Source organism: Coloeus monedula (genome assembly GCF_965178545.1).
Source record: "Coloeus monedula genome assembly, chromosome: 4".
Lineage (NCBI taxonomy): Eukaryota > Metazoa > Chordata > Aves > Passeriformes > Corvidae > Coloeus > Coloeus monedula.
Genome location: NC_138784.1, coordinates 24,940,814 through 24,951,335, shown reverse-complemented (window position 1 = coordinate 24,951,335; position 10,522 = coordinate 24,940,814). Strand labels below are relative to the sequence as shown.

The 10,522-nt window shown below is 53.1% G+C and overlaps 1 protein-coding gene across 1 annotated transcript; it reads left to right on the top strand.

Annotated features, from left to right (window-relative positions):
* Positions 1 to 601: 601 nt before the first annotated feature.
* SOX10 (SRY-box transcription factor 10) lies at positions 602 to 9,330 on the top strand (the record flags this gene model as incomplete). Its single annotated transcript, XM_082279672.1, has 4 exons — positions 602 to 739; positions 1,965 to 2,421; positions 7,952 to 8,217; positions 8,615 to 9,330. The coding sequence occupies exons 2-4, from the start codon at positions 2,012 to 2,014 to the stop codon at positions 9,328 to 9,330; spliced, it is 1,392 nt and encodes a 463-aa protein (XP_082135798.1). The 5' UTR covers positions 602 to 739; positions 1,965 to 2,011.
* Positions 9,331 to 10,522: the final 1,192 nt, after the last annotated feature.

Here is a 10,522-nt window from a genome sequence, read left to right as displayed (position 1 = left end):
TGGACCTGATGTCCTCCACCCTCAGAACACCTCGGATCCCCTGCATCCCCTTCCCCACCCTGCAGATGCAGGTCTGAATGACGTCCTTTCCACAGTGCTTTGACCCCAGGATCCTGGATCAACTTGTTTCAGCACAGAGGAATCCTCATGCAACTCCGTGACAAGGACCAAGGACTCATTTAGCACACGAGGAGCACTAGACCCTTCAGGAGTAACCGTGCCATCAGGGGGAAGGAGGGGGACGCCCATCCTGGGGATGCACACCCTTCTCCCCAAACCACCCAGACCCCTTCCAGCATCCCACCACCCCAACCTGGCAGGGCTGAATCCTCCAGCACCACCTCTGGGGTGGCCATGGCACAGAGAGCAGCCAAATGCCAGCAGTTCTCATGAAGAAGCTGGCACCATGGAAAACAAGGAACGTGCTGGTGGCTGAGGTGGAGTGGGGGGCTGCCTGTGTCCCCTCCCCGCCGTCCCTGGCCGACCATATTCTGGCTCTGAGGAGTGCTTGGCTCCACCTTCCGCCCTTCCCTCCCCCGGTGCTAAGCAGCAAAGCCAGCTAGAGACATCCAGCCGGGGTATTAGTAAAAACCAAGCCTCCCTCCAGGAATGGCACTCGCTTGAGAGCCTCCCTGTGCTGCGTGCCCCGACGCCGCTGGGGCTGGGAGACAGAACAGGGGGGCTATTGGGATACAAATCACAGTCCTCGCAGGATTTGCCCGGCACACCGGCCAGCAATGTAAGTTTTCCTACCTGAGCTCGCTCACACACGCGCACACTTTCGTTCGCGCTTTTTCCCTCTACTTTCTCTTACTTTTTTCATTTTCCCTAACAAGAGCCTGTGTTGCCTTCTGAAACTAGAGGGATAGCAGCTCTTGCTATGCACTGGCTTTTTTTTCCAGTTAAGCCAGAAGCATGCTTTTCCATCACTTCTCTTTTTTTCTTTTTTTCTTTTTTTTTTTTTTTTACTTCTTTCTTCTTCTACTTTTTTCTTTTTTTTTTTTTTTTAATTTCTGGATGGGGAGGATAGAGAGGCCTTTATTTTTAGAGTGTTTCTTTCTCTGAGGGGGAAACTGCTGCAAAGCAGCAGGGACTTTTAGAGGTGACTGCAGACAGAAGGAGAAAGGCGGAGTGTGTGGGACAGGCAACCCAAAGCTATGGCTTGTCTCAAAGTTAAACTTGGTTGTGTTTTTGTCTGCATAGATATATAGATATAGATATGGATATATGAATGTCAGTATTCATATGCATACACACACATAGACTGGAGTGTGTGTGTGGATGAAGTGTAGATGTGTTTTAAGCCTTCGGTTTATCAGCTGTGAGAGGAGAGTGAGGGATGAGATGTTCCCGCAGAGGTACTTTCTCACAGTTGGGATCAGGGTTTCTGGGTGTGGATCCTGGGCCTGGGCTGGTTCCCTGCATGGTGGTGCCACCCTCTCAGATTCCCTGGCACCTGGTATATCAGTCTGTTCTGGCTTATAGATACAGTGCTGGTGCTTCCCCTCCCATGCCTCCCTCCAGACATTTCACTGCATGTCTTTGAAATAAAGGGGCACTTCCCCACACAAGTTTGGTGGCTCTCCTCCACATTCCACTCCTCTGTGGGGTGCTGTGCCCAGGCAGACTGATCCACGTCTCTCTCCTTTCAGGTCCCCAACCCTCCTTATCCCTCTTGCTGTAGGCCCTTCAGCACATGTCAGCTCCACACAATTGCAGAGATAGGGAGCAATATCCCAATTAATCAGGGGCCCCAACCCATCCCCACCCCCATGGATCACGGGTTCTGTGGTGTGCATGGCAGTTGCTTTGCTTGTGCTTTAATTGAGCAGCCCCTGTCTCGTGGTCAGCTCTTCAGAGACCTTGGAGTCCCTTTCAGATTTGGTGGTTCCCTCTCCTTTTCTCTCTTTCCCCCCTTTTTCTTTTCTTTCCTTTGTTTTTGTCTTCCTCCCTTCCCTCCCCAGTGAGAAGAAGGACAGCGAGAAGGAAAAGGGAAGGCTCGAGAGCAACGATGGCTGACGACCAAGACCTTTCGGAGGTGGAGATGAGCCCAGTGGGCTCTGAAGACCACCACTGCCTCTCCCCAGGACCCTCCATGGCGTCAGACAACTCCCCGCACCTCACTGGCTCTGGGAATGGGGAGATGGGGAAGGTGAAGAAGGAACAGCAAGACTCAGAGGCAGATGATGACAAGTTCCCGGTGTGCATCCGTGAGGCAGTCAGCCAGGTGCTGAGCGGCTATGACTGGACCCTGGTTCCCATGCCCGTGCGGGTCAATGGAAGTAACAAGAGCAAACCCCACGTCAAGCGGCCCATGAATGCCTTCATGGTCTGGGCACAGGCTGCCCGGAGGAAATTGGCTGACCAGTACCCACACCTGCACAACGCCGAGCTCAGTAAGACCTTGGGGAAGCTCTGGAGGTAAGAGCGAGTAGTGGAGCGTGGGGTGTGAGGGCTGAGGTCTGGAGGTGTCCTCTAGAGGACCATGTGGTCATGTGGAAGGATGGAGACTTAGCGGGATGGAAGGGGTGTCTCTCGAGGGGACTTCTGTACAGTGAGCCCCTTCCTAGGAGGTGCGGTTGTTGACTGGAGCAAGAGTGGTGGTTGGATGTAGTGAAGGCTTCCTCAGCAGAGCTCACCTCCGTCCTGGGCAGCATGGACCATGTTTCCCACTAAGTTTCCCTGTTGTTCCTGGTGAGGACACTCTCATTCTGGTCCTCCCTGCCTGACTGCCTGGGGAGATCTTGTTTTCTCGGCTCACCCTCCCTGCTGGGCTACGTTGTGCACTACCAGTAAACTGGCTGAGCTCAAGACTTAAGAGCTAAGTTACAGGTGGCTGCCTCAAGCCTGTCTGAACTCAGATCCCAGCACTAACAGGGTTTCTTTTCTGGGCAGTGCCACAAAGCAAGAGAGAAACCAAGTTACAGCTGAGGAGGAAGGTCAGGGGAAAGGAGACAGGCAGTCAGAGCCCCACATCCGTTCTTCCCAGGATGGTCCCAGTTTTGGCAGGCCATGCAGGTGCAGTGAGACAGATGAGGAGAGACACAGGTAGAAATGGGGGCTGAGGCTTAGCAGAAAGGAAGAGACCTGCAACAGTCCCAGCCTTAGCAGGCTCTCTTGGAATATGCTGGCTCAAATGAGCCCCATCTTCCTTTGCACCCTGAGAGATGCCCTCCCTTCTCACGTACACTTGTCCTTTGGCACCACGAGTTTGCGCACCTATTTTCACTTTGTGCAGATCCCAGGTCCTTTGCACACCCTCCCCTCCTTCCTCCAGCAGATCCATAGGCTGCCCTCATCGAGTGCAGCCAGCCCATGAACGTGCAGAGAGCTGTCGTGCCCAAGCCAAACGTGTCGGGCTGGCTGTGCCGCTTCCATCCCATCGGATGCTCTCTGCCAATAACCCCATCGACCTGTTACTTTCTGCCACAAGTCCCCAGCACAGAGCCCTGCCTCACGCCAACCAACGCAAACCAAGGCTCATGCAAATAGCCCTCTCATTCTCTCACACCCTAACAGCATTTCATAGAGGATGGCCTCAGTTTTGGGTGAGCCAAGAGACATTTTTTGAAGCAGACGCTTCACTTCTAAAACACACTATAGCAGCTGATGGCAAGGTCTATTCATTCCTGCCTTTAAACCTACTAGCTTGCAAGGAACCAACCCTTTGGGCGTTAGATTCTCCCTCTGCTGTGTCAGCCTGTTTACCATGACTCGTGAGTGTCTAGTGTAACCCCAGCAAAGGGATCTCTTTGGGAAGTCAAAGGCAGGGTGTTGATTGTGAATGTCTCATCTGATGCCTCTTTCCTGCTTGGATCCCCTTTGCCTTTCCTTTACCACAGCCCTTGCTTTCACCTGGGACTCTGCTGCCAGCCTCTGGACTGTGAAGCTGTGCTGGAAAGAAGGGATGTGTTGGGGGGACCCACCCTTTTTGTTCCCAAAATGTTGATTTCAAGATATCACTCCTTTACTGCAAAATATTACTAGATTTTAGAGCAATGGTCCCTCCCTCCAGGCACCGCATTTTCTTTGAAAATATAGCAGAGCAGTGAAACCTCCATAGGTATTGCACTCGGAGTACAGGGGGACATAGCCCCCAGCCTGTGGCCACAGTCATGCACCCAGCTGCCTCCCCGCTCCCAGGACACGGCTCCCGCTGCTGGCCGCACAGAACTCGGAGCAGAGGGACACTGCCACCAGACAATGGTCAAGGTGCCCGTGTGTTTCTTAAGGCACAATATAGCCAGGAAGCCTGGCTCAGATGAGAAGCTTGTGGGGTCAGGCCTGGGGTTGTTGAAGCTGCTGAGTTTGCCACCTGGGTGCTTCTCTTGAATGTCTCCTCTCCTAGTGCAGGCTGAGGCTCTCTGAGCCATGCCAACCCCTATGGAGACCATGCAACACAGCAAGCTGGGTTGTGGGTACAGGCAGTGTCTGACCACATGCATGTGTCTTTCTGTGAGGCTGGGGGGGGAAATACCAGCTACAAAACTCCAGGGGAGGTGGCCCCAAGGTTACCAGGACAGTAGTCCAAAGCCTTGCCCCCCACCCATGGTATGGCTGGGCTTCTTCCACTGAGGTTCCCACTGCCTTATCTACACTGTCCTCCAGGTAAAGCTCCTACACATGGAAACAGCTGCAAGCAGACGGGATTTTTTCTGGATGGCTTAACCTCAAACTTTTGATGAGGGTCCCTGCAAAGGGCCCTGGCCCTACCCTCACAAGGTAGCCACCCAAACCCTGCTGCCATGGTTTGTCACTTTGGAAAATGTTGGCTGTTCTGAGCTTTTACGGATAAAGGGTGTGTTAGACACAGGTAAAGGCTGGTGAGCACAGGGACTCCCTGCAGACCACCATTAAACCAAGCACGTCCCCAGCAATTGGCACTGGGTGGGGATGGCAGAAGCTGGGAAACCTTGAGAGGCATCTGCAAAATGGGATGCAGTGGCTCAGGTTTGGGGTTTTTTTAAGCCCAGAATTTGCACTGCCATGTCCTTCACAGGCACCAGCCCTCATTGGAAGGGGCTGCAGGACATGCCCTATGGCCGTGTTACGCATCTGACCCCAAACATGGTGCCAGGGGGCTTACAGCCCCATCCACCTTCCCCATCCTGTACCCACTTAGGGTGTGTGAAGGGTGCAGGCAACAAAGAGGACATACTAAAAAAGAAAGGAGAGCTTGACGGTCATGAAATCTGTCCTTGAATGCTTTCCTTCCCCAGGATGGAACAGGGAGCAGCTCCCAAATGGAGGCTGGCTGCTGAAAATGTCGGCATGACTCCCAGCCAAAATGCCAGCCAGCACCACCTCCGGGGCTGAAAACAAGGGAGGCACGGGAAGAAGGGGAAGAAGGCTTGGTAGGGAGGAGCAAGGGGCCCCGATGGAGGGATCTTTGCATGAGGGTGACAACACCCAGGGAATTGGTTCATGCCCACAAAATCTAGGGCCATGGACGCGTAGGAGGGCTGCTTTCTGCTCCTAGCCGGCCCTTGCCTTGCATGAGCCCCAGTGCCCAAGCCCACCACCGCACTGACTCATTGGCAGCTGAGTCCCAGCCAGGGTCAGGCCTCTGGCTGCCGAGCCAGGCGTCTGGCACGCGGAGCGGTGCAATGCCAGGCGGCACAAGGGGAGGCTGTGAGAGGAGAGCAAGAAGGTTTCTTTCTCCTCCCAGAGTGTGGCGCTGGATGCTTGCCCCTCTCCCTTCGGCTCAGGGGTGAGCATTTGGTGTCAGGCTTGGATAAGCCCCATGAAGGGCTTTGCTCTGTGATCCGTAACTTCTCTGCCCGTGAGAGATTCCTTTGCATTATGGCCTGGGGAGCGTGGGGGGCAGGAGGGGGAGGGCAGGAAGCAAGTGAAATCCAAATCCCCCCAAATCTCCTGGCCTTTGCCTGCTCCCACCAGTTTCACTTTGCTAAAGCCGATTTGAATTCTGATCCCAGTGGGAGGGAGGAGGGAGCAGGCAGCCTTGGAGAGAAGGCAAAGATGTGGGGAGTGGACTTGCCTCTGTCCTGCTGGTGGCACTGCCCATGCTGCTGTCAAGGGGAGAGGAGGTGAGGCACTTGAGCATAGCTCAGAGGGCAGAGATCTGACACCTGTGTAGCTTCCAACGGCTCTGTTTCACACCATCCACAAGATGGATCTTGGAGGCTGAGCTTTGCAGGTTTTGCCTCTATTCTCCAAATCCCACATTCTGCAAAGATGAAGGTTTTGCCAAGGCAAGGTTGCTCCCAGTCCACAAGGCCTACAAGGGTTGGCCCTTGGAGGGCCATCTGGAGCAGCACAGGCTAAGGGATTAGAGCCCTCCGGGACGTGTGAGAGTGGTATACAGTGGTGGGGGGGAGACAGGAAAGCTGGTGTTGGATTCATGGTGGCTCAGTTGCTTTAATCTCCAGGATTAAGGCAGTGGAGGAATGTGGTGTGTGGCCACGACTTGTTCAGGCTGACTGGAGTGAACCTAGGTCAGCACCATGACGGGCTCCAGCCCATGCCACACACCTTCTGTCTGCCAGCCGAGGGGATGCACAAGGAGTAGGGGGGAAGGCGGTGTTTAGGGACCAACCCATTACTTGCTGGTGACCCCTTTGATCACCCACCAGATTTACCTGGGTATTCCTTGAGCCATGCCTCCTCTTCATCTTCAGTTTTTCAGGTCAGTTCAGGCCTTTTGTATTTTCCCCAGAGCCTACAGCTTAACAGGATTGGTCACATTTTAGTGCTAAAGGCTTCAGGGGTGCCAGGTTGCTGGCACAGTCCCATCCCCATGTACTTTTTTTGTTGAGGAGAAAAAGGTGTGGACATAACATAAATGGAATTGGTTTTTTTGCTGTTTGTGAGCCCTGCCATTCCTAATGGCTGTTTAGAGTTCCCAGTCACGAGAAGACTGGTCCGTTCTGAGAGCACTGGTTTTTGGTTGGAGGCAGGATGACCTTGAGTCACAAGAATATGAGGAGGAAAATCATAAAATGAAACTGAAGTGCTTCCAGCTAAAATGCTGCAAAAGGCTTGAGCAATGAGTTCGATTTTATCTTCAAGTGCTCTGAGGAATCCTGCCTGTGCATTTCACCATTTCCTCAGAGAGCCTTAACTAGAGCAGCCCATGATCTGGCAGGAATACAGAGAAGGAGCTTACATTTCTGCAGTGCCTTTCATCCAGAGACCAAGACTCATCTACTTCTACAGAGCTAGCAAAGTAGTAGCTAAATTTTTTACAACTGCTTGGCCAAGTTCAAGAAAGGCTGGTCCTTTGTGCTTCAGCCTTTTGCATTATCCATGTCTGAGGTGAGCAGGAGCTCCAGGAATAGTAGAATACACTGTTTCTGCCCCTTCTGAATTTTCTTTAATTCCTTTTTAGGATATTGCAAGATGATTAAAGGTTCCTTTACATGGTTACTGTGGAGCCAATATCAATTGCTGCTATAGGTGCTCTATAGAGCCTCAAACTAGGAGTAGAGCCTATAGAAGGAGGGAGGTTAATCTGGAACAAATACAGTCTGGGGAAGAGCAAGAGACATGGGGCAGGCAGCACTACAGGTGGTAAGGGTGTGCCACCCTACCTTTGTCCAAAGGACAATTCCAACTGCCCTTAATTTGCCCAAAGCTTTTAAAAGCAGCTCGTTCAACCTTATTTAACACAGCTACAAAAGGCTGCACTTTGCCCTTTGGCAATGGAAGAGAAGGTAAGTTGGACTTTCTGAGGTGAGAAGCATCACACAGGTGGGGAAGGGGGACCCAGCTCCGGCACCAACCAGTGTCAAGGCTTAATGACTAACGAGAAGAAGGAAAGCATTGCTGTCTCCATGGAAACACTCCAAGTTCTTCCTGTTGTTCTGGGAAGTACCCTCCATGGGGCAACACCCTGGCATTTGGATTTACACACCATGTCCCACAATACTGAGCATAGGTTGTTTTTTTCTGACAGACCTGCCCCACTTCTTTCCCACCTTGGTCTCTGCAGGTTATTGAACGAAAGCGACAAGCGGCCCTTTATTGAAGAGGCGGAGCGGCTGAGGATGCAGCACAAGAAGGACCATCCCGATTACAAGTACCAGCCCCGCCGCCGGAAAAATGGCAAGGCCACACAGGGCGAGGGTGAAGGCCAGGTAGAGGGGGAGGCTGGTGGGGCTGCTGCCATCCAGGCCCACTACAAGAATGCCCACCTGGATCATAGGCATCCTGGCGAAGGATCGCCCATGTCCGACGGCCATCCAGAACACTCCTCAGGTGAGTCCTGGGTCTCAGTGAATCTCTTGACAGGCTACAGCCAAGTCAGAGGCTCAAAAAAGGCAAGTCATCATGGTGAAAGCCTTAGTGGTGGGGCTCACACCTGGCTCATGACCCAGCAAACTGCTAGTGTCAGCAGTACAGGGACGTGCCTGAGTTTCAGAGGCACTTGCATTCCTCTAGTCAGGCAAGGTATCGTTGCATCCTCCCTTTTTTCCACAAGACAATTAAAAGAGATTTGGTTTTGGCTAATTCTTTCACCCTCCACTAAAGCCTCCAGCTAGACAGCTTCTGGCATACTGGGAAGAACAGAGCTGGGTTGTATATAGAGCCAGTCATAAAGCTGGAACTCACCTCTTCTCTCTTTTTCCTCCTCAAAATATTCTTCACTTTGCAGGTCAGAGCCATGGGCCCCCCACACCTCCTACCACCCCCAAGACCGAGCTGCAGGCAGGCAAAGCAGATTCCAAACGAGAAGGGCGTTCCCTGGGGGAAGGGGGAAAGCCACACATTGACTTTGGCAATGTGGACATTGGGGAGATCAGCCATGAGGTGATGTCCAACATGGAGACCTTCGATGTCAATGAATTTGACCAGTACTTGCCGCCCAACGGACATGCCGGCCACCCAGGCCACGTTGGGGGCTATGCGGCAGCGGCCGCTGCTGGCTATGGCCTCGGGAGCGCCCTGGCTGCAGCCAGCGGACACTCTGCCTGGATCTCCAAGCAGCATGGAGTCTCCTTGTCCACTGCCACCTCATCGGTGGTGGACTCAAAGGCCCAGGTGAAAACGGAGGGGTCCGCCTCTGGAGGCCACTACACTGACCAGCCCTCCACCTCCCAGATAGCTTACACATCCCTGAGTCTGCCCCACTACGGCTCGGCCTTCCCCTCCATCTCCAGGCCACAGTTTGACTACCCAGACCACCAGCCCTCGGGACCCTACTACAGCCATTCCACCCAAGCCTCCGGCCTCTACTCTGCCTTCTCCTATATGGGACCTTCCCAACGTCCCCTTTACACTGCCATCTCTGACCCTGCACCCTCCGTGCCACAGTCCCATAGCCCCACACATTGGGAACAGCCCGTGTACACAACTCTCTCCAGACCGTAGGGAATGGGGAACAGTGACCGAAGCAGCGACGGAAAGGCTCCGAAGAATCAGCACAGGCAGAAGAGCCTCCGAACTCCAAGGTCACTCAGTGCCATCCAGCCACCAGAACCCACCAAGTATACAGAAGTGCCTTTCTTGATCCCAGCTCTTGCTGGCACACCCACCTAGAGGAAGGTTTATCATCCTTTTGCCCTTTACCAATTTCACACAGGCCACGTGACTGGCTTGCGACGCCTTATTGGCCTTCTAGATGAGGAGGATTCTAGACATGGAGTGACTGGTCTGTGGTGGGTTTCATTGTGTGCACCCTGGACTGTACGATGAGAGAGACTGTCCTTTCCTTCCCCTCCCCACACTGCTCCAGGGAGTTTGCAAGTGTTTCCAACAGGCCACAATGGCCAACACTTTGTCACCTGCTGCAGGCGAAGGGTGGCCGCTCAGCCGCGGCAGATGTGTCATGGGAGGAGCAGTAGGGAGGATGGCATGGCCAGCTTCCTTGCAATCAGCGTCGTGCAGCAGTCCTGCCTAAGATTCACACATGCATGAATCTTGAACCCCTTGGAAGACCAACCTACGCTTGCTTCCCTGCTGATTTCCACAGCTGCACCCTAGCTTTTCTCCCCACCTCCTCCCTCCATCCTGTCTCTGTTTAATCCCACACTCTTCCCAGCATGGAGATTTGAAGGCTTGCCTGAACATAACAGGGGATTTGGGAACAGCATTGTCAGTCTTAGCGTGACTTGTATCACAGCCTGTGTGCACATGCACATTCATGTATGAAGGTGGAGGAGAGGTGGGGAAGGACCAATGAATCATTACGGTGCTACAGCTGAATCCTCCTGTCTCAAAATTACTCTGTATCATTCATCTATGTCTGGCATTTCTGGCCTCTCAGTCTCTTCTAATCTCTTCAGAACCCCAACCAACGTCTGAGCAAACCTGGTCCTTGCTCTTCCACGTCTGACAGTGCCTGCATGAAATGAAGAGGCACCAAGAAAGCTACTACACACTTGCCAACACCCCAAGTTGATTCCAGTACTCTTTGAGCTCCCACTCCAAACCCAGGCTGAACTCATTCATTCATCATGTCTCCCAGCCAGCCAACACCTCCCTCCCATCTATGCTGAGAATGGAAAGATACTCCTGTGGCTTTAAGCAAGGTAGATACAGACTTATCTACCGTGATCCATGA